Source organism: Salvelinus fontinalis, chromosome 9 (genome assembly GCF_029448725.1).
Source record: "Salvelinus fontinalis isolate EN_2023a chromosome 9, ASM2944872v1, whole genome shotgun sequence".
In the NCBI taxonomy this organism is placed as follows: domain Eukaryota; kingdom Metazoa; phylum Chordata; class Actinopteri; order Salmoniformes; family Salmonidae; genus Salvelinus; species Salvelinus fontinalis.
Window position 1 is genome coordinate 39,669,743 of NC_074673.1, and position 25,477 is coordinate 39,695,219.

Sequence of the window (25,477 nt, forward strand, 5' to 3'; positions counted from 1 at the left end):
GTGCCTGGATCACTGTCTGTCTTCCCCACTCTCACTTCTCATCTCTCCCACTAATGTCTCCACTCCCCAGCTCAGCCTGTCAGCCATGAGAATTTATAAAAATTGTTTGCTTGTTTTAGCATTTCTCCAGGCATTAACAACCTAATGAGCCTTCTCAAAGACAAAGTGGGTGTGGGCACAATTTCCCCTGCAACACTTTGTTTGTAAAACTGCACCTTGTGCATGCATAGACCACTATACTAAACAAAAGTATAAACATAACATGTAAAGTGTTGGTCCAATGTTTCATGACCTGAAATAAAAGATCCCAGAAATGTTCCATATGCACAAAAAACTTATTTCTCTAAATTGTTGTGCAGAAATGTGTTTACATCCCTGTTAGTTAGCAATTCTCCTTTGCCAAGATAATTCATCCACTGACAGGTGTAGCATATCAAGAAGCTGATTAAACAGCATGATCATTACACAGGTGCACCTTGTGCTGGGGGAAAATAAAAGGCCACTCTAAGGTGTGCAGTTTTGTCAACAACACAATACCACAGATCTCTCAAGTTTTGAGGGAGTGTGCAATTGGCATGCTGATTGCAGGAATGTCCGCCAGAGCTGTTGCCAGATAATTGAATGTTCATTTCTCTACCATAAGCCACCTCCAATGCCATCTTAGAGAATTTGTCAGCACGTCCAACCAGCCTGACAACCGCAGATCACGTGTAACCCCGCCAGCCCAGGACCTCCAAATCCGTCTTCTTCACCTGCGGGATCGTTCAGAGACCAGCCCCCCGGACAGCTGATGAAACTGTGGGTTTGCACATCCAAAGAATTTCTGCACAAACTGTCAGAAACTGTCTCAGGAAGCTCATCTGCGTGCAGTTCAGTGTCGTAACCGACTTCAGTGGGCAAATGCTCACGCTGGAGAAGTGTGCTCTTCATCGATAAATCCCAGTTTCAACTGTACCGAGCAGATGGCAGACAGCGTGCATGGCGCAGTGTTGGCGAGCGGTTTGCTGATGTCAATGTTGTGAACAGAGTGCACCATTGTGCGGTGGGTTTATGGTATGAGCAGGCATAAGCTACGGGTAGTGAACACAATTGCATTTTATAGTTGGCAATTTGAATGCACAGAGATACCGTGACGAGATCCTGAGGCTCATTGTCCTGCCATTCATCCGCCGCCATCACCTCATGTTTCAGCATGATAATGCACTGCCCCATGTCGCAAGGATCTGTACACAATTTCTGGAAGCTGAAAATGTCCCAGTTCTTCCAATACCTGCATACTTACCAGACATGTCACCACCCATTGAGCATGTTAGGGATGCTCTGGATCGACATGTGTTCCAGTTCCCGCCGATACTCAATAACTTCGCACAGCCAATGAAGGGGAATAGGATAACATTCCGCAGGCCACAATCAACAGCCTGATCAACTCTATCCGAAGGAGATGTGTCGTGCTGAATGGGGCAACTGGTGGTCACACCAGATACTGACTGGTTTTCTAATCAACACCCTACCTTTTCTAAGGTATCTGTGACCAACAGATACATATCTGTATTCCCAGTTATGTGAAATCCATAGATTAGGGTCTAATTAATTTATTTCAATTGACTGATTTCCTTATATGAACTGTAACTCAGTAAAATCTTTGAAATTGTTGCATGTTGCATTTATATTTTTGTCCTTGGTGAGTGAGGATGTGACGCTTGCATGATGCTGATGTACTGTTGATTGGGTGAGCTGATCTCAAGGTGTACTGTACATCACAATGAGTGTCTGGATTGTATTTTGTACTTTTAGGTGTATGATAGCAACATGATGAGGTGTGTGTGTGGTTGGCTAGATGACTGTAGCACATGTACGTAGGCTAAGCTATCCATAATATAGGTTTCTGTGAATAAAACATTGTTAGGCTATTGACTTCTTGCTGTTGGTGATGATCATGCAATGTTTCCTGGATCTGCCTGCCAGGTACATTAGATGATGGTTTTCGTGTTCTTTCTGTTCTGTTAGGGAGCAGTGCTGATGTTGATACACTGACAAGTGACTAAACTAACTGTATAACCCATGTTGACTGTAATAAAGACAAGTCCTAAAACATAGGTGGTAAGACATGATGAAACCCTTTCCCAGAATTCACCACATTGACCATTCCTTTAGAATGATTTGATGATCATAGGCTACCTTATACTCCTGCTAAATATGTTACATTTTATATGAGCTTACCTATACCTATTGGTCTATTTCAGATTAATGCCTAGTATTATCAGACTAAGGACCTTATTTCCCACTGCGACCATAATCCACCGCTGCATAAAAACATTATTGGGGTCGAAATGATCCGCGCTCCCCAGTGGGAGGTTTGAAGAGTATCAAAGCAGCAGAACCGCTTGCTGGCTACGGGATGGAAAAGGTTAGCTTGGCGCCAGAGTTTGTCAGTCGATTTAACCCTATTGCCCGCAGAACAAGACTACCATAGGCAGTGCTGCACTGAAAACCAAACAGTACATCAGGATAGCCTACATTTGTTTTTTTGCTGGGGCTGTATAGTACGAGAGGGTCCATCGAATCTATCGTATGGTATTATCGTAGCAATTAAAGGCAAAATGTGGTACTCAAAGTTAGGCTTTGTGAGGTGACTTAACTGGTAAGGGAAAGGCACTTAGGCTACACACGACACTCACCTACTCTTCGCAAACTTGGGGTAAGCTATACCCTACCCGTGCTCATCTGTGGAGCGCGCGCATCGCAACGCCTCTGCAGTACGGATCTTGTAACGGGACACTCCGCTTGTATCATTTTCTCTCTTCGTATTTTGAAGACTTTTTAATCGCGTTTACAGGTTGGGACACTGTGGATCCCGTGGATACAACATGTAGCATCTGGTATTTTTCGGTGAGAATGACTGATGTTGATTGTTCAAACGGACTGAGAACTAGAGAGCTGTTCTCTTCACTCATATGGTACGTGACAAGTTTATTTAGTCTTCATTCTTATTATTCAACGTTCACTGTCAAATAATGTAGGCCTATTTGTCATGGTCATTGCGCTTATTGGAGTTTAATGTCAACTACAAATCTGATCATATCTTGGAAATAATAAAATTATTATGATAGAATAGCAAGTAGCTTAGATGTTATATAATGTACAATCACCTTTACACTCCTCGTTTGATAAATTGGAATAACCAAAACAGCTGTTTGATCTGTTTAAAAATAAATAACCAATAGTCTATATGATATATAGTGAGAGCAGCCTTCGCTGTTTAAAATGATGTAGCCTACAGTATTCTACAGTGACAGCCAATGCTTTAGTGGGACGTTCAAGACAACAAGACAAGGCATTCAACACATACCAATAAGCTTTATAATAAAACGTTAAAAGACGATTAGGCTATGGGTTCCATAAAATAGGCTACTTGTTATAATAGTCTGTAATAGCCTATTATTGTCGACATGTAGCTTTGTAACTTGAAGTAGAACACCGTGTGTGTGTGTGTGTGTGTGTGTGTGTGTGTGTGTGTGTGTGTGTGTGTGTGTGTGTGTGTGTGTGTGTGTGTGTGTGTGTGTGTGTATCGCACACCTCCGCAGCCCCCGCAAGGCGGGTGGGCCCACGAGTTCTGGGGGCCCATGCGCCTGTCATCGTTGTACATGTTTTTTTACATAGTTTTGATAGATGTTGATGTTTTGATAGAAACCCTCCAAAAACGAATTCATAAACCTTTTTATTTTCCATATGTAGGCTGCTAGGAAAATAAGTGTTTGTTTCTTGGGCTTCAGAAATGTGACTGAAAAAGTGACTCAGGCCTTTAATAAAAATAAACAATTTAACAGTTTGAAAGAATAGGGGGATATCGGTAAATAAATGCCATGGTCAAGGCTATGACCGCGCCAGTGCAATGAGCGGAGCTTCCTCAAGTGGTCAAAGCACATATCAGACTGATAGCCTAATCCTTTTTAGGTAGGCCTAGTTCTTTATGAGTTTTAGTTTATAAAACGATCAGTTCGCAGAAGCGACAGTTACAGGGATGTAAAAACAGCTTGATTGCCATAGCAACATCAGGTAAACTGGGTTGTGCTTCAAATAAAGCGTCTCATTCTCCTTAATTGCCGGCCTCAACACGTTACAGAAAGAGATTACATGTATAGGAAACTCTGGGGACAGGTCGTCTGGATTCTGGACAGCCATTAAATTGGCAGATGCAAACAGATTATATTTAGCGGACAACAGTTCTTGAGGGCTTGAACAAAAAAAGCGGTTTGTGATTTCGTACATAGGCTACTGGTGAATCGGCGTTTGAGTTGTGTGGTTGCAGTATCAACAGTCTATCCTATATCTTAGCATGCATCATGAAAGACTACCTTTACATTGTGCGCAGTGCAATGGACATATAATGCACAATGTCTCAGGAAAGACTGTCTGGGTCGACAACACTCAGTTTAGAAAACAGTCAGGCCCCTACAGGCCACGGGGAAAACATTTACACACAAACAAGGACTTCAGCAGACCAGGTAGAGTATCTCAAGTTGGATTTAATTTGATTGAATTTACCTTGAATATTGCAGGCCATTTGCTATTAGCCACACAAAACAATAGTTCAACAATAGTGGCTGAATTTATCTTCAAGCGACTACTTTTTTCCATATTGTTAGGTTATTTGATATTTATAATATTTTTTGGTATAAGAATTACATATCAAATTAGCATGCAGTTGCATCGAATATTTATTTTACCATCTGCAATGTTTGAATTTCCAACTTTAATTAGCCTACTGAACAAGTAATTACATTATTGCCACCAGCCCACAGTCTAAAAATGGCCGCATTGCGAGACAGTTTCGTGAAATGTTAGGCATAACATTAGAACATTTTGACCAAATAGGCCTACCAATAAACATATATCCATTAGCTAAAGCAAGTATATACGTGCACTGGCAACACAGAAAGCCCATCATCCATTCAATTTCAGCACCATGGACAGCGATTGGTGGTCTATACGGGCCCAACTTCGACATCGCAGGATTCCAGAGAAACTGCGTTATGCCAGTGGTGTGTGTGTGTGTGTGTGTGTCTCAGGCTACATGGTTCTTAGGCTATTTCATGAAATGGCACGCAATGGATTTGTAATGGACCTATAGCAGATGGAAATTTCATTGCTCTGATCTCCTGTGTCTGTCACTAGTGAGCGCAGTGGAGGGAATGTTCCTGATAATGCCACTGCGTCGCTAAAACACTTATTTCAATTAACTTTCCACTCGGCAAAGCAACCAACCATCAGACGGGAATACTGTATTACCAGTTATTATATTAATAAATAGTGTATAATTCTCTCCCACCACGATAGAAATGAAACACCTTGACAAGAGTGATTTATTGAATCCCCTATGCAGAACTAGAGGAGTTACATTATGTAGCCCACCGCTGATTTAAACTGTAATTATCCGCCAACTATTATCCACCTCCCTAATGTTCTCCAAGGTATAGGCTAATAGCCATACCCCACATGCTAAATTGATGGTGACATTTTATATCACAATTAAAATGTGCAGTAGTAGAGGTGTGAAAAGCACTCCACTGTGCAACAAATCTAAGTAGTAGTCAGATCAGTTGTTAGTCATAAACATCTTGAGACAAGAGTAGCCCTGTTAGATATCTGTCACTACCATATGGCATAAACATGACCACAGTGAGCCACACATTTCAAGCTCAATCCTCAGCTTTACTCATCCTCACAGGTAGAGATTCACACCCATTCATTATGACAGATGATGTGTCTGGGCTAGTTTGTCTGGGAAGAGTGGAGGTGTATTCTGACTCTACTGACCATACTGCTGTACTGTACTGTACTACAGGAAACGGAGGGCAGAGCACGCCGCCATCCACATCGTCAGTGCTATAGTGGAGCGCGTCAAGAGCTTCAAGTTCCTCGATGTCTACATCACTAAGGAATGGTCCACACACACCAACACAGTAGTGTTGGCTGAAAGCCTCCAACACAGGAGGCTGAAAAGACTTGACATGGGCCCTCAGGTCCTCAAACAGTTCTACAGCTGCACCATTGAGAGCATCTTGACTGGCTGCATCATCGCTTGGCAGGCAACTGCTTGGCATCCTACCGCAAGGCGCTACAGAGGGTAGTGGGGATGGCCCAATAAATCACAGGGGCTAAGCTCCCTGCCATCCTTCTATACCAGGCGGTGTCAGGGCCCTAAAAATGGTCACCCAAGTCACAGACTGTTCTTTCTGCTCCCGCATGGCAAGTGGTACTGATGCACCAAGTCTAGAAACAACAGGACCCTGAGCTTCTACCTCCAAGACTACTAAATAGCTAACCGGACCACCTGCATTGACCCTCTTTGCACTAACTCTTTTGACTCATCACATACACTGCTGCAACTGTTTATTATCTATCATTATCTAGTATAGTCACTTTACCCCTACCTATATGTACATATCTACCTCAATTACCTTGTACCGCTGCACTTCGACTCATGTATACAGCCAAGTTATCATTACTCATTGTGTATTTATTCCTTGTGTTATTTTATTTTTTCCTGAATTTTTGGAAGGGCCCGTAAGTAAGCATTTCACTGTTAGTCTACACCTATTGTGTACGAAGCATGTGACAAATACAATTGTATTTTATTTGACAGTGCAGTACAGAGCTCTGATCCATTACTGACTCACTGATGTCAGTCTCTGGACTAGGGATGTGCTGTAGACGAGGAGGAGCCTCTACACCACTGCAGTCTAACTGAGATTTAATGTCCTTCTTCTCTTCTCTCTCTCTCAGTGTCTGCATGACGCCACCAGCCTGGGACCCGCTTGATCCTTCTGCAGAGCCTGAAGGGACTCACCTGATCCCCAGCCCCGGGATGCCCAACATCAAGACCAGCCACTGAGCTCCCAGTGTGACCAGCCCAGCCGGCCACCCACCCCGATGCCACCATGCCTATCATCAGCAATGCAAACCACGACTTCAGCAACCTCTCGGCCAGCGATGATAGCAGCCTCGATGCCATCTTCACCCAGATCCCCGAGACGGAGACGGTCAAGGGTGTCTACTACCAGAGGGCCCAGTTCATCAGACGACCAGAGGACCTACTGTCAGTGGACCACGGTCTACTAGCGGTCATCAATGTGGGAGGCAACCGCTACACCTTTCCCTGGAGCACGCTGGAGCAGTTTCCCTTGACCCGGCTGGGACGGCTCTGTGGCCTCAGCAGCCCAGAGGAGATTGCCGGCGTGTGTGACGACTACGACGAGACACGGCGAGAGTTCTTCTTTGACCGCAGCCCCTCGGCCTTCCGCGTCATCCTCAACTTCCTGGCAGCGGGGAAGCTGCGCATGCTGAGGGAGATGTGCGTGCTGTCACTACATGATGAGCTGCTCTACTGGGGCGTAGAGATGACCTACATGGAGCGCTGCTGCAAGAGGAAGATGTACACGCGCATTGAGGAGATGAAGGAACACGAGCGGCAGGAGGAAGAGCAAAGGCAGAGGCACGCCATGCTGCGCCCCCCAGTTGAGGAGACACGCTATCGCAAGTTCATGAACCAGCTGAGGGATATGGTTGAGAATCCCCAGTCTGGCCTGCCAGGAAAGATCTTTGCCTGCCTGTCGGTGGTGATGGTAGCAGTGACCGTCATCAGCCTGTGTATCAGCACCATGCCGGACCTCAGGGAAGAGGAGGACAGGGTGAGTGAGGCCAACCTTAACAATGACCGCCATAGTGCCATTAAGGCTGTAGCTTCAGAAATATCCACCAAGGTAACTTACATGTGTCACCCTCACTGGAGTGTTTCTCATTTATTTGTGTGTGTGTGTGTGTGTGTGTGTGTGTGTGTGTGTGTGTGTGTGTGTGTGTGTGTTTGGGGCCTCCTCGACAGGTTAGTTTTCCTTGGACTCAGATTGATAATGACTAGTGATTAAGGACATTGCTTAAAGCCACAGTGATTCAACCTCTCATCAGATTTATTCTGAAAGACAGAGAGTGTCCATTAACAACAATGATCAATATGCTGGCCATAGCACAAGCAGGGCATGAACAAGCTCCGAAATTACTTCTCACTTTATTACCCTGCACCCAATGTCAGGTGTGTGTGTGTGTGTGCGTACGTGTGTATGCATGCGTGTGTGTGCAGTATGTGTATAGTTTTTGTCGTGTTTGTGTGTGTTTCAACTGATTCATATTCTTCTCAGTTGGCTGCATACAGTATAATGCAGCTAAATTGGTCTTTCAGTCACTGACCATCAAAAGTTGCATGCAGGACATGCTTTCCTTCACGCACACACATTGACACACACTCTCCCTCTCACACACACATTGACACACACTCTCCCTCTCACACACACATTGACACACACTCTCCCTCTCACACACACATTGACACACACTCTCCCTCTCACACACACATTGACACACACTCTCCCTCTCACACACACATTGACACACACACTCTCCCTCTCACACACACATTGACACACACACTCTCCCTCTCACACACACATTGACACACACTCTCCCTCTCACACACACATTGACACACACTCTCCCTCTCACACACACATTGACACACACTCTCCCTCTCACACACACATTGACACACACACTCTCCCTCTCACACACACATTGACACACACACTCTCCGTCTCACACACACATTGACACACACTCTCCCTCTCACACACACATTGACACACACTCTCCCTCTCACACACACATTGACACACACTCTCCCTCTCACACACACATTGACACACACTCTCCCTCTCACACACACATTGACACACACTCTCCCTCTCACACACACATTGGACACTGACGTCTTGCACCCGGAAAGGCTAAACACCTACTTCGCCTGCTATTGAGGATAACACAGTGCCAACGACGCGGGCCGCTTCCGAGGACTGTGGGCTCTTGTTCTCTGTGGCTGACTTGAGGAAGATGTTTAAGCGTGTTAACCCTTGCAAGGCTGCTGGCCCAGACAGCATCCCTAGCCGCGTCCTCAGAGCATGTGCAAACCATCTGGCTGGAGTGTTTACGGACATATTCAATCTCTCCCTATCCCAGTCTACTTGCTTCAAGATGTCCACCATTGTTCCTGTCACTCAGAAAGCGAAGGTAACTGAACTAAATGACCATCGCCTCGTAGCACTCACTTCTGTCAACATGAAGTGCTTTGAGAGACTAGTTAAAGATCATATCACCTTGTCGTGACTTTACTTTCATTAATCTGATGACTGTTATTTATCGTATCAACTAACTATGTTTAATTGTTACCTGACTAAATTAATCAGGTAACAATTAACTCATTAGGAATCTGGGGCACCACAAGAGCGTTTTTTTAAAGAGTTACCATCTCCCGAATTAAACTAAAAAGGTCTTTACCTATCACATCCATCAAACAGTCAAGGTATTAAATCATAACCTCTTATCATATAATTCTGAACAGTCGTAATCTTTTAGGATCTGCAAAATCCCCAGACTTACTCATGATTCAGTACACAAATTGGTTTAATTATTTATTTACTAGCTAACTAAATAATAACACACAATAAACATACACACATAATACTTGAGAAATAGGTCCCTAATGTACTGACAACATATGGCGGCTTCTTACACAGAAAATGAAGAGGGAGGAAAGAGAGAGAAAAAAGGATACTTATCGTTGATACATTTTAGAACGATTCCCACAGTAATCATATACTTTGCACACGAACCGCCGCCCGTTTTAAGTAAGGAATCATGAATGTATTTAACGTTAAGTGTGAATGCTTTCGTTCGCCGTTTATCTCTGTCGGAACCAGTCCTCCTTAGGAAGGTTGTTGGCCTTTCAGCGGCAAGCTTGTATGGCTCCGAATGTCCGAAAGGGGTCTCCCCTTTTCTACTGTTGTTCACTCTGGAAGATAGCTAGCCAGCCGTGTCGACGGTTCCCATTGGTGATGAGCGTAGTAAGATACTGTGATTTAAGAAGAGTAATACAGTAGGATGATTTGAAGAGTAGTAGGATGGTCCAACTTAGATTCGCTTTTCTAGATATTTGACTTAGAACAGCTGATCAGCCTGGCAATCCTTTTATGCACTCTGGCCAAAGGGGACGTCTCCGTCAGTCTGACACGCTCTCTGACCTCACTCGGGGCGTGGCTACTTACTATGCAGTTTTTAAGGGATATATTCTCTTATGGCTCCTAAAATCACATTCCTATCTTAACATAAATACTTTCTACGTTTTTCATATTTCATGTACAGTATTTCCTTTATAACCTTTTTTAAAGACATCACAAAATAAAAAACAATATGGCACTATTTTTCTTTAGATCCCCTCTGAACATTCCCCACATTCTTATGTTAGAAATATTGTTCCAGTATTCACTTTTTGAACGTGTTAGAGTTTCAGCGGGAACAGCCATTCCTTTGGATCATACTGGAGGGGAAAGAGAGGGCCTGGCTACTGTCATCCACCGCCAAACTGATCTGACCCATCCTGATCCTCACAGGACAGTCATTACAGTCCTCCTCTGGTGGGTTCAATCTTGGAAGGATTTTGCAAGTCGCAACCTACCATAAAAATGACCACGGGATGTCCTGGTTTCTGGATCATCGTAGCAGTCCCCCTCTGGTGGTTTACCCTGGTAGGATTTCTGCAAGCTGCAGACCCACACAAGAATGGCCACGGGTTGTCCAGGCTGGTGGATCTAGGCAGTAACTTAGACATGTAACGATCGTCGTCATATTCCTCCTCGGATGAGGAGGAGCATGGATCAGACCAACACCCAGCGAGGTATGTGGACATAATGATTTATTAGACAAAAACGACGAAACACGAAATAACACTTTAGAAATACAAAATAACAAAACGAACTAAACAGACCTAAACTTACGAACTTACATGAAACGAAGAACACACGAACAGGAACAGACAAGCCGAAAACAGTCCCGTGTGGTAACATGTACTGACACGGAAGACAACCACCCACAACAAACAATGTGAAACAACCTACCTTAATATGACTCTCAATTAGAGGAAACGCCAAAACACCTGCCTCTAATTGAGAGCCATACCAGGCAACCCATCAACCCAACATAGAAAACACATAACATAGACTACCCACCCAAAACTCATGCCCTGACCAATTAAACACATACCAAACAACAGAAAACAGGTCAGGAACGTGACAAGACAGACGTTAATAACACACAACATTAACATTGGGGCGGCATTGGGGATGCAGTTAGTCTAGTGGTTAGAGCGTTGGGCCAGTAACCAAAGGGTTGTTAGATCGAATCCCTGAGCTGACAAGGTAAATATCTGTCATTCTGCCCCTGAACAAGGCAGTTGTTGTTCCTAGGCCATCATTGTAAAAAATCACTTGTTCTTATCTGACTTGCCTAGTTAAAGAAAGGTTAAATATTTTTTTTTAAATAAAAATGTATTTACAAAATGCATCCTTACATTTCTTCCCCAAATGAGTGGCGTTGTGACACTAACTGGCGGTTGTATGGGGAACTTGGTTGTGGCTCTGTCACTTCCTAAGTAAAAATAAACGCACACCTTAATCATCTAAATTGACAATATTCTATATACAGTACCAGTCAGAAGTTTGGACAAACCTACTCATTCAAGGGTTTTTCTTTATTTGTACTATGTTCTACATTGTAGAATTGTAGAATAATAGTAAAGACATCAAAACTATGAATCATGTAGTAACCAAAAAAAGTGTATATATATTTTATATTTGAGATTCTTCAAAGTAGCCTGCACTTGAAGAAACTTTCAAAGTTCTTGAAATGTTCCGTATTGACTGACCTTCACGTCTTAAAGTAATGATGGACTGTCATTTCTTTTTGCTCTTGCCATAATATGGACTTCGCCATTTACCAAATAGGGCTATCTTCTGTATACCACACCTACCTTGTCAAAACACAACTGATTGTCTCAAACGCATTCCACAAATTGTCACGCCCTGACCTTAGATATCTCTGTTTTTCTATATGTTTTGGTTAGGTCAGGGTGTGACTAGGGTGGGTACGCTAGTTTTGTATGTCTAGGGTTTTTGTATGTCTATGTTGGCCTGATATTGTTCCCAATCAGAGACAGCTGTTTATTGTTGTCTCTGATTGGGGATCATATTTAGGAAGCCATTTTCCTCGTTTGTGTTGTGGGATCTTGTCTACGTATAGTTGCCTTTGTGCATTCCAGTAGTGTCACGTTTCGTTTGTTCTTTATTTGTTTTGTTTTGGTGAGTTTCGATTTATTTATAATATGTGGAACTCTACTCACGCTGCGCCTTGGTCTCATCTTTACGACGATCGTGACACAAATTAACTTTTAAGATGGCACACCTGTTAATTGAAATGCATTCCAGGTGACTACCTCATGCAGCTGGTTGAGAGAATGCCAAGAGTACAAAGTTGTCAAGGCAAAGGGTGGCTACTTTGAAGATTCTCATATATTTTGATTTTTTTTAACACTTTTTGGGTTACTACATGAATTCATATGTGTTATTTCATAGTTGATGTCTTCACTATTATTCTACAATGTAGAAAATAGCAAAAATAAAGAAAAACCCTTGAATGAGTAGGTGTGTCCAAACTTTTGACTGGATCTGTACATCCATGGTCTTGGCTAAATGACTCTATCGTGGCATTTTGTCTAATGTCATATCTAGGGTGATCCTACTTAGCAGTGTGTTGCTTAGGGCACTATCCTAAGTTGATAATTACATGATAACTCTACAGCTGTAAGGCACTAGCTTCAGACAGTCTATAGGAATGACCTATGGACCTCTGGTGATTAATGTAGCTGTAGAGTCAATTTCCAACTACCAAGGCTGGTATTTTGCCCTCAAGTGATCCTAGTATAAATCCTCATTATTGTTGTACGTGTGTGTTTATGCTTACACAGGCGCACATGCCAAGGGAAAGAAACAGTTATCCTGGTAGGCTGCAACCTGTAATGAACACGAAGGGAGACAAAGAGCTGGTTTCAAGCGCAGGGCGTAGCAGGTGTTAATTGCAAAGGACCACAGGAGGAGGCAGGTAGCTGGGTCCAGGGGCAGGCAGAAAGTCATACACAGGGGGTCCAAAAGGGCAACAGTACAGGCAGGGAAAAGGATAGTAACGCAGTCCGGGAGATCAGGCAATAGGTAGATAACAGAAAATCCGATAGGCTAAAGTACAGGCAGGGAATAGGCAAAAACTATCAAACACAGGAGGAGTAACTCACGGGAAACCCAGCTCTCTGACAGATGAGTGTCACGATCGTGTGGAGGATTGACGGACCAAAATGCAGCTTTAGGAAAATAAGCCATCTCCTTTTTATTGAAGAAGAAGGCAAACGAAACAAACACACTTAAACACTAAACAAAACAAGAAAACGATCGTGAAGCTAAACAACGATGTGCACACACTGGCTACAAACGTATCACATAGACAACGCTAGACACATGTACTCAACACAAACCCATATACTACACCCAACAACCCCTTTACCATAGAAACACCCAAAACCAACAAAACAAACATTCCCCATGTCACACCCTGACCTAACTAAAATAATAAAGAAAACAAAGAATACTAAGGCCAGGGCGTGACATAACCCCCCCCTTAAGGTGCGAACTCCGGGCGCACCATTAACCAGTCTAGGGGAGGGTCTGGGTGGGCTTCCATCCACGGTGGCGGCTCCGGCTCTGGTCGTGGTCCCCACGTCACCACAGTCCCTAACCGCCTCCTTAGCTTCCACCAAAAGACCCCCCTCCACATTAACCCCACTGCATTAAGGGGCAGTTCCGGACTAAGGGGCAGCTCCGGACTAAGGGGCAGTACCAGGGTAAGGGGCAGTACCAGGGTCAGGGGCAGCTCCGAACTAAGGGGCAGTACCAGGGTAAGGGACAGCACCAGGATAAGGGGCAGCACCAGGCTGAGGGACTGCAGCTCCGGACTGAGGGACGGCAGCTCCGGACTGAGGAACGGCCCATGGCTGGCTGACGGATCTGGCTGCTCATGGCTGGCTGACGGATCTGGCTGCTCATGGCTGGCTGACGGATCTGGCTGCTCATGGCTGGCTGACGGATCTGGCTGCTCATGGCTAGCTGACGGATCTGGCTGCTCATGGCTAGCTGACGGATCTGGCTGCTCATGGCTAGCTGACGGATCTGGCTGCTCATGGCTAGCTGACGGATCTGGCTGCTCATGGCTAGCTGACGGATCTGGACGCTCATGGCAGGCTGACGGCTCTCGACGCTCATGGCGGGCTGACGGCTCTCGACGCTCATGGCGGGCTGACGGCTCTCGGCGCTCATGGCGGGCTGACGGCTCTCGACGCTCATGGCGGGCTGACGGCTTTGTAGGCTCATGACAGACGGATGGCTCAGACGGCGCTGGGGAGACGGATGGCTCAGATGGCGCTGGGGAGACGGATGGCTCAGATGGCGCTTGGCAGACGGGCAGTTCATGCATCGCTGTGCAGACGGCAGACTCCTGCCGGCTGAGGCGCACTGTAGGCCTGGTGCGTGGTGCCGGGACTGGTGGCACCGGGCTGGGGACACGCATCTCAGGGCTAGTGCGGGGAGCAGCAACAGGACGCACAGGACTCTGGGGACACACAGGAGGCTTGGTGCGTGGTTTAGGCACTGGTGGTAAAGGGCTGGAGACACGCACCATATAGCTAGTGCGTGGAGGAGGCACTGGTGGTACTGGGTTGGGGCGGGGAGGTGGCGCCGGAAATACCGGACCGTGCAGGCGTACTGGCTCCCTTGAGCGCCGAGCCTGCCCAACCTTACCTGGTTGTATGCTCCCCGTCGCCTGACCAGTGCGGGGAGGTGGAATAACCCGCACCGGCCTATGTAGGCGAACCGGGGACACCATGCGTAAGGCTGGTGCCATGTACGCCGGCCCGAGGAGACGCACTGGTGACCAGATGCGTTGGGCCGGCTTCATGACATACGGCTCAACGCTCAGTCTAGCCCGGCCGATACGTGGAGCTGAAATGTACCGAACCGGGCTATGCACGCGTACAGGAGACACCGTGCGCTCTACTGCGTAACACGGTGTCTGCCCGTACTCTCGCTCTCCACGGTAAGTACAGGGAGTAGGCGCAGGTTTCCTACCTGACTTCGCCACACTCCCTTTAAGGCCCTCCCCAAGAAATTTTTGGGTTGTACTCACGGGCTTCCAGCCTTGTCTCCGTGCTGCCTCCTCATATCGCCTCCTCTCGGCTTTAGCTGCCTCCAGCTCTTCACGAGGAAGGCGATATTCTCCCGGTTGTGCCCACGGCCCCTTACCATCCAGTATCTCCTCCCATGTCCACGAATCCTGTGTAGGTGGGTCCTGTTGCCGCTTTCCATGCCGCTTGGTCCTGTATTGGTGAGTAGTTCTGTCACGATCGTGTGGAGGATTGACGGACCAAAACGCAGCTTTAGGAAAATAAGCCATCTCCTTTTTATTGAAGAAGAAGGCAAACGAAACAAACACACTTAAACACTAAACAAAACAAGAAAACGATCGTGAAGCTAAACAACGATGTGCACACACTGGCTACAAACGTATCACATAGACAACGCTAGACACATGTACTCAACACAAACCCATATACTACACCCAACAACCCCTTTACCATAGAAACACCCAAAACCAACAAAACACAAACATTCCCCATGTCACACCCTGACCTAACTAAAATAATAAAGAAAACAAAGAATACTAAGGCCAGGGCGTGACAATGAGTCACAAAACAAACAATACCCCCACAGTGATGGGGGGCAACGAAGTGAACTAAATAGTGTGTGATAATGACATACAGGTGTGTGAACAGGTGATTAGAATTCAGGTGATTGGGATCTGGAGAGTGAGCCACGTTCAGGGGATCTAGGGGTTTGAGAGTGTGAGCTGGAAAGTGAGCTGTAAAGTGAGCTGCGTTCAGGGAATCTATGTGTTTGATGGTGTGAGTTGGAAGCAGATGTTACAAACCTGTTCAGAATGAGTCTGACTTCATCAGATAATTTCTGTGTCAATGACCGTGTGTCAGTGAGAATCGTTGCCGACCTCAAGCCATATACCAAGGGGACCTGTAGTGGTTTTACTACAATTCAATGTGTCTTACACCATTGTAGTGGCGATAGATATGAAGGAGTCTATTTCATAGTTATGTTATCCACGACGGAATTACTCTGTAAGCACTGAACCAGTCGTAGGCGGTGTGATCATGGTTCATGACTTCTAATAACTTTCCTCCTGAATGGAGGGTTCTATTTATTAGCAGCATGTGTGTTAACCTTTTCACATGTGAGTTCCAAATATCTCTAACGGTCGTCCCAGCGTGAGTTGTTTATGCACGTGATGTCAGAATGCACTCACTGTTCCAAAATGTGATTATTACGCAACAGGACAGTCAACACGCTGCCTGCTAATTATCTATAGGCTATGTTTCAACATGTCAATTTCTAATTATTTTCTAACAAGTTGTATTTTCTAACAACAGTTTGAATTGAGGTGTGTTCTGCCTCATTAATTCTCATAGAATTAGTCCATTTCAGCGTTGCGGACATTTTATGTTTGAGGCTTTACTGAGCCGGATAAACTTCTCTCTTCCAGGAGAACCCACAGCACTTCACTCATGTTTGTGCAGATCAAGTATGCATATATTTGCGCAGTCTTGGAAGAATTGGAACAATTTCTTGCTGGCACTTGCTTTGCCTTCCTTGTTGTTTTCCTTACACATAATAACTTTGGACATGTGTGCGCTCCTATCAAAGTAAGTTCCTTATTTTTGGTATATCGTGTTGTCATTTCTAATATAGGCCAATACAGTATGTATGTATGGAGTATAATGTATTTACAGTTTTATTCACGTTTTCAATTACTGGTGACAAATAATGCATTCCGATTATTGCATATATTGTAATGGACAACTATGTGTGTAAAATACTTTTCTGAAGGTTGTACTGATTTATAATGAGCTAAGCTATTTGCCAGCTATGTGTGGCGCCATGTTTATTGACATTATACAATGCATTCTGGGTGTCACGTAGTCTTCCAGACCAAAGATGTTATAATGAGGTGAAGGAATGGTTCACTCATCTTTCGGGTAAGCTTCCGGAAGTGAATGAAGGGAAGTGGATGACTGTAGACGACACACCCCTGTAGTATGATCTAAAATAAGGACGCGCGACAACGAGGTTCTAGCTCCAGCCTGTTTATTAACCTAACCCTCGCATGTCATACATAGGTACGGATACCCCCAAGGGACATCCTACTACATCTGCCCCTCTACCATGAACAAGAACTCAACATGCATAACCACTGAAGCATAACTGAAATGCAATTTGGAAACCAGTATTATTCTCTAACATGCTACTTCCCATCCTGAAACAGTATGAAAGCATTAAATCACACAGTATGAACATGAACTACGGTACAGTCTCTTTTTGCTGGGTATGGTCCCCAACAGTATGTTTTCTCTTCACGTAACATAGTCTTTCAGCCACTGGTGGCTTCACATCCCCTTTTGGGCGCGCTTGTGGCTCTGTGAGCATTCTCTCTCCTTCACCCTCTTTTTGTGCATTTTCTGTGGCCTCAGTCTGTGTGGCTGGTAGATCTGGAAGAGCTCTGAGTTGTGTTTTGTTCCTTCGTACCTCTTCTGAGCCTGTGTCCACCACATAGGAGCGTGGGGCATCCGCTTTCCTCAGCACTATTGCTGGTGTCTTTGAGTTTGTAATCCACACACGTTGACCTTCGGTCAGCTCTGGCCTCTCCTTAGCACGGTGTCTCCGATTTAAAGTCTCCAGTTTGAGTTTGTTTCAGCCGTTTGTCCCTCTCAGCGAAGGCCTTCCTGTTAGGCCATCAGGGTTTAAGCTGAGCCGGCGAGACAGGCAATGGGGAACGTAGCCTCCTGCCCATCAGGAGCTTGGCAGGCGACGGCCCATGATGCAGTGGTGTAACTCTGTAAGCTAACAGAGCCCTGTATGGATCCTTGTTCTTTTTCAGCAGTCCCTTGACTGTTTTCACAGCTCTCTCTGCCTCACCATTACTCTGTGCATGGTAGGGGCTACTGGTCACATGTATGAAGTCATATTCTGCAGCAAAAGCAGAAAAGGAGCTCGCAGAGAACTGGGGAGCGTTATCTATTGCATGTGACCCCATGACCAGTCATTCTCTTTGGCTAGTAAGTCTCTCAGAGGTTTGGTTGTATCTGAGAACTGTGGGAGGAAGTTACCCACATATGTGGCCATGCCTAAGAAGGTCCTGACTTCAGCCACATTCTGGGGTCTGGGCATATCTGTGATGGCGCTGATCTTCTCTGGGTCCGGCTCTATTCCAGCTGCACTGATTTTGTCTCCCAAGAACAAGACCTCTGATTGTGCAAAAGTGCATTTTTCATTGAGTGTCAGGCCAGTCTCCTGGAGTCGGGTCAGAACTGCTGTGAGCCTTACATCATATTCTGCTCTGTCCCTTCCGCACACGAGCACATCGTCCGCGTGAACTATGACGCCACTCAGCCCATCCAACAGCTGGGACATGCGTCTTTGGAAATGCTCAGGACCGGAAGCGATTCCAAATGGCAAAACATTAAAACAGTAACGGCCAAACGGTGTTATAAACGTTGTGAGTGCCCTACTCTCTGATGACAGTGGTATCTGCCAGAAACCTGAGCGGGCATCCAGCTTTGTGAAGACTTGTGAGCCATCCAACTGAGCCAGTGACTGCTCCACTGATGGTAAGATGTGTCTCTCTCTGCAGCGTGCCTCATTCAATTTAGTCATGTCCACACAGATCCTTATTTCCCCAATGGCTTTTGGGACCACCACCACCATCCCTGCACACCAGTCTGTGGGACTCTCTATTGTAGACACCGCCCCAATTTCTTCCATCCTCCCCAACTCTTCCTTTACTCTGGCCAATAAAGGGATAGGCCCCCGGCGGGGGGTGGTAAGGGCATAGGGGACAGCGTCCTCTTTCAGGCAGATTTTGTAGTCACCTTCTATCCTTCCTAGACCAGAAAACACTTTTGGGAATTTCTTTTTGATAACCTCACCTGGGTCCTCCAGTTCGCTCACTCTCTCAATGAGTTGCAATGCTTCAATTGCTGGCAGCCCCAGCAACGGTCTGGCTAGAGAGTCAATGACGAAGACAGGCTGGATGGCACTTTTGTCTTTACTCTCCAGTTTAATCACCAAGTGCCCTACCACTGGTAAAATCTTATTACTGGGCCAGTACAGTTTTTTTGTTTGTAGAGAGCAAAGAGCCATCTCTGCTATAGCTATACAGCCTAGTTGGGATAGCTGTCACTGCTGCCCCAGTGTCTAGTTTAAATGACACAACCTCCCCATTGAGTTTAATGTCTGAATGCCAGCCAGCAATGTTTTCCTTTACTTCTCCCAGAAAGATGCTGTCCTAAAGTACCTCCTCTGAGACCTCATGCATTTGCTTTAATCGACAGACAGCTGAAAAGTGTCCTCTCCTGTGACATTTCCTGCATTCCGCATCCTTTGCTGGGTAATCTTTCCATCTGTGGAAAGGGGATTTCCCACATTTGCGAGAAACACTTAAACTAGCTACTGGTGCTGTCTGTGATTGTTTTCTCCACGTCCGTCTCTGTTCCCCTCCGTTTTTTTTTTTTTAGCTCTGTATGAAAATGCATGTATTTCCTCACTCTCTTCGTTCTGCAAGGAGCTGCTGTCGCGCAGTATCGTCTGCTGTCTTTTTACTGTTTCACTCTGCCTAACCTGGTTTACCGCTTTGGACAAGGTAAGCTGGGAATCCAACTAACTTTTCAGAAAGTGATATATTTCTTATTCCGACTACAATCCGATCAGCTCTTCCCTGAGCGCGCCAAACTGACAATGTTCTGCTAGTTTGTGAACAGCTGTGATAAAACTGTCGGTGGTTTCACCCTGCTCCTGTTTGCGCATATTAAACCTAGCTCTCTCAAAAAGAATGTTATCTCTCCCTACAAAATGCGTTTCAAAACAGTCTTTAACGGCACTGTAGTTAAGTTTCTCTTCCTCGGTCAACGTTGAAGCATTTAATATATCCTCGGCTTCATCACCCATAGAGTAGATATGTGTATTAACTTGAAATGCCTCATTTTTCACGTTTAAGCCTGATGCTTTTCGGCCAGTTTTGAATGACCATACAAACAAAATTCTCCGGGGGACTAATGCGAAATCCGCCAGCACTGGCCTGTCCGTGTTTGCGCCAGAGCCGGTTGAATTTGGAGTCGCAAACCCTGAAATCCCGCAAGCTTCTTACTCTTGCAACATGTTGCTTAGCAGTAACTTAGTCCTTGCTCGTTAGCTAGCAAAATAATGATATGCGCTGTTTTATCTCCAACACTGTGCCCTCCCTGCTTTGAAACAGCCTGAATGTATGATTTACTTGGCACGTCCTTCACGTTTATGTGAATTTTAAAACCACTTCTGACACCATGTAGTATGATCTAAAATAAGGGCGCGCGACAACGAGGTTCTAGCTCCAGCCTGTTTATTAACCTAACCCTCGCATGTCATACATAGGTAAGGATACCCCCAAGGGACATCCTACTACACCCCCTTCTACATGCATACTGTCGTGTCTTTGGCATCACTACAAGTGAATACGGTTATTTTATCAAATCAGTTTGGCGTTGACATCATCGTATTTAGTTTTGGCTAAATCGAGTTCCTGTAGCATCCGATTTTGTTCCTGTAGAAGACGATTTTGTTGAAGAGTTTGTGCTTGTTCATCGTCATACGTTTTTGCAATTACATTTAATTGTTCCGTTTTCAAACGCAGTTCCATAGCTATCAGAACGTTTTACTTTTCTGCATTTGTCATTGGCTTTCCGGTTCTCTCCACCTGTTCATTTATGTCTACCGTTACCCGCTCGTGCTTCAGCTGTGCGCTGCGGTATTGGACCTATGCCAATCTCGGATGGCAAGACATCAAGGCTATACTGGAGAGAACCTTTACGAGGCCTGCGCCCGATGTATGATTTTTGAGAGCTTTGTTTGGAATTTCTGCTGTTTTTCCACTAATGGTATAATTAGGGTTGGTATCGCTGCTGAGTTCGGAGATCAATCTATTTATGGGTGGAGGTTCACTAATTAGTGGGCGATTGGGGACTACCCCCCTTGCACATTATTAGAACATTTGAAAGGAAAAAGGTTTTTCCTAATTTTTCAAAGTTTGGTTTTGGGATATTTTGGAAGGTGCAAAGACGATTTGAATCTATTTATAGACATTAATGAACCATCAGTACTGTACCAGGAATGTGGGAGTTGGACGTGAATGAATTTGCAAAAGCAAATTGAATTAATTAATCAATGATAATGATTAATCATACCTGGATAGGTTATCTGTGAATTAAACTTTACTTAACCTGGGAAGTTGGTTCATCTAGGTTAATATTGCAAAGTTTAAAATATCTAATTTAATTGGAAGAAACTGGAAAGGTAAGTTCGACAATTTAACTTATTAAATTGAATGAGACGATGATATCCAATCAATTGGGATTGTCTAGATTATCATAAACGTAACAAGTAGTTTAAATGTTAGTGTACATTCACTACTAGGTTCACTTCTTCCTAAGGCCTAAGCCATATGGGATACCCGCTGGAGGCGGGACTTCCGTCAGTACTGGGGTTACTGAATGTGATTTGCAAAAGCAAATTTGACTGATAAATCAATTTTTTATGATAAATCAAACCTGTATAGCCATTTGGGACTTAAACTTTAAATTAATCTGAGAGCGTTGCTTCATCTAGATTAATGTGAAAAGTTTAAATTGTCACAGTGTAGAAAACCAATCAATTTGGATATTATTTAAAAGATCCACCTGAAAAGTAAATCTGGCAATTTCACTTGTTAGTCAAATTGAATGAGACATCAATATCCAATCAATTGATTGCCTGGATATCCTATGTACCCACTTGTTGAACGTGATCCACGTTTGGGTGTCACCTAATTATTTTTTCAAGAAATGTACTGCCGATTCTTCACCACCAGGGGGTCACTGATCGCAGAAAGCTGAAATCAAACGGAAGTACAAAGGGCGGGACTTCCGTCGCGCAAAGCGAAGTAATTTCAACTCACAGGAAAATGAAAATCCTGTTTCCCTTTGTTAGCTTAGCATCTCGTGCAAGCTAATCCTACTTTGTACAGACATCTAACTTCCAAGCAAAAAATAGGGTCCCCTTCACCATCTAAAGGGGGTTTAGTAGTGACGTCTCACATGAACCCATTCGGCATACTTTGCTAGCATTATGTTGACCGGGGCGACGCGGTACATAAATACAGATACGCCTGTGGCCTATCCACAATGGCTTAGCGCGGTAGGCGGACAGATAATGATTCCCTCTCATTTCTAACCTTACTGGCTCTATGCCCTTGATCTAGTAATTCATATTGAGCGACAGAAATCGTACCGTTTGGCCTAATGGACTAAATCTGGAATTTACAACTCAATGCTCTGATGCAATCGATACACGACCGGAGGCACTTACAAATAGCTTGTTCAAATGGAAACAAACACAACCAATATCTTTCTCTATTCGAAAACAATAGTCTGTTTGCACAATTCTGTTTGCACAATTGATATATATATATATAATTCAACAGCAAAGTCCAATTCTATCTTAGATTCCTCGCATGGGCATCATAATATGTCGTGTCTTTGGCATCATTAAAAGCGAAGATGTATTTTATCAAATCAATTCTCTGTAATTATTATTACGTGATTAAACTAATCATGTAAATGTAATTAACTAGAAAGTCATTCCAAACGTTGTAAATTGTTGGTCATCTGCACGAACCCAGCCTTTACTATAAATCATCCATACACCAATTGGCTTAATAATTTATTTACTAAGTAACTAAATAATCACAAAAATGCCTAAACAAACAGACAGTAGATATGGTTACAAGGAAATGATAGGGGAGGGTTCTCTATTGGGCTAAGCCGATATGACGGCTTGGTGGACAAAGGGAAGTGGGTGTGGACTGAGAACATGCGGGAAAGACAAAAGGAATCACTACACAGTTGATAATTATATTAATTGAAATGCTAATCCTTTGCACATGAGAGCTCACTCAATCGGGAATAATTGCAATCAATATATACTTAGGACCAGTGTGTTGTCGTGATTTCTGTTGGAATCCAGTCCATCTGCGGAGAGTCAGTGTATTTCTTTCTGCTTCCCTGAAAATCAAGTATTTCGTGGTTAGAATGGATACTTCAGAGTACCGTTCAGAAATGTTCTCATAGAATAGATGTTTCGGCGGTTGTCGGTATTCGCAATCCCAGATTTACATAATTTCTAGCTGCAAACTAGTAATTAGTATTTAAGATTTGCTCTTTTTCTGTCGGGATCGATAGTCTCAGATTTGAACCATTTCCACCTGTGTAGCCAATGCTCCACATGGTATGGTTAGAAATTCAACAACCATTACAACCTTAGCTGACACTGAGGTTTTTGTGGTCTGAAGAGGATTTCCTCAGAAGGGTTTTTTATTCGTAACAATAGAAAAGGCGGTTCTATGACCCCAGATCATGTCTGTGCTCACGGGGGCGGGCCAATGAGTTAGTTCAACTGTAAAGGGAATACAATTCTCTCACATTAAAGGTTTAACATCACGTTACATCATTTCACAAATAGTTTTATCTTTACTCATTCATTTTATACAAGAATTAGATGAAAACCTCATAATTGAGGAATGTACACATTCGGAGATATAGTTATGTGTGTTTCCTGTCCTCTCTGAGGTCACCAAATGAAACACACTCGTCATACCCGTCCCTTAAGTGTCCACGGACCATTCCCAACTTCTCACAAGTGGACATTTTGTTTCAAATTACCCTTTTGGGGATTTAGGAGTTCGCCACCTGAAATCCTTTGTTCTCTCTGTGTTCTCTGCATGACCAGGGGGAGAGCGTCTCCGCCAGGAATTTATGACCTGAGATAACAGAACCTGGGTGCAGGAGATAGAGAGAGAGAGAAGCCACTATCTATACCCAGAAAGTGCCACATCATGACAATACTATAAAGAGACCAAACTCATCTTGTCTCCTCTTATTATCTTTGTTTGATGTGAAAAAAACAAGCATGGCGATGTGCACAAACTACCCATTCTCGGATTACTTTAGATTTCTAGAAAGTATTTTACTCAATTATTTCGACCAATGGTGAGCTCACCTGTGATGTGATTAATTATAAATAGTAATTGCTATTAGCTAATTCATATTGTAGTTTGTCAGCCGAGAGTTATAAAAATATGACTGCTTGGGTTATGTCAATCTTTCCTCAGTTAGCGCTAGGACAAATGTAGCCTACATTTTTCCGGTTTGGATGATTGTGTTATGCTGAAGCTACTTCTGTGAATGTCTGAACATTGCATCCAAAAACAAACTGCTCACATTCTGGATATAACTTTGTAAGGACTGTGTTTGTGCAAAATTCTTCTGAAAAAACAGTGTGGCCAGCTCAAATGCTGATTGTTGAGTCATTCGAAACTGGACGTTCTAAATACACGTTCTAATCACACTGGTTTGATCGTACGCTACAGGGACCACTGTAGAATGATCATACCCATGTGTTGGTACGTGTGAAAAGGTTAACCATCGGAAGAGTGTTTTGGAGATTCCCTTCCACGTGTTGCAATCTGAGTGACTACTACCTCTGTTGCTGTTATCAAGGGCAATTTGTTCGGTCTCTAACCTTCTTACTGACTGTGGCCAGACTGACCGTTGCTGGCATTGGTACTGGTACCCAAGGGGACCAGCTATCCTACCAATTCATTCAGAAATGTTATCCTATCGGAACACATGATTAGAGCATTTTACTAGTTTCATTATAGTTGAAACTACGCATGGCAAGGAATGATTAATGTTACCATTTGTTTTTGGAGGTGGAAAGTCCACTGGACTTCTTTTACGACCAGTGTTGTACACATCAGTGATATCTCAGGTGGATTCTAAGGTTATCCCCGTTGAGGGACTTGTCGGCCCACTCCTCTCTGTTCTCCTGGGGAAATTTACAAGTTGATTTGTTTCCTGATCGGGTTGCCTCGTACAGTGTTGCACGTAGTCTCGACCCCCCCCCCCCCCCCCCCCCAACTGGCCTCGACGAGGCTCATCAAGGGTCTGGGCTAGTATTCCCCCCCTTTGTGCTAGTATTCCCCCCACCAGCGGTTGGTGTTGGTGTCCGAGGCACAAACAAAAAAGTTGAACCCTTTGTACGAGTTGTCAGCAGCCGCGTTGTTAGTAGATTGGCTGTAACCTTTCAACAAAATCTCCTGGTGTTTGTGCTTCAAAACGCTCAGTGGCTGTTGTGGCCTGCCAGTCACCACAGCGTCCACGTGTGGCAACCATTCCAGGACCTGCGAACTGAGACAAGGATATTTGTCTGTGATATCGACAGTGTTTCACCAGTGGGAGTCATCGGGTCAGTGGTGGGACTAACATCATTAGTTTCATAGAAAGGGGTTTCAGTGTCTCTCAAAGCAG

General features: G+C 44.4%; 1 protein-coding gene across 1 annotated transcript in view; it reads left to right on the top strand.

Moving 5' to 3' along the window:
- Positions 1-2,350: 2,350 nt before the first annotated feature.
- LOC129862557 (potassium voltage-gated channel subfamily G member 4-like) overlaps positions 2,351-25,477 on the top strand; it is an 87,010-nt gene continuing 63,883 nt past the window's right edge. Inside the window, exons 1-2 of the mRNA XM_055934335.1 lie at positions 2,351-2,957; positions 6,787-7,691. Of these exons, the coding sequence (XP_055790310.1) occupies positions 6,942-7,691 (750 nt within the window). The 5' untranslated portion in view covers positions 2,351-2,957; positions 6,787-6,941. The remainder of the gene's footprint in view (positions 2,958-6,786; positions 7,692-25,477) is intronic.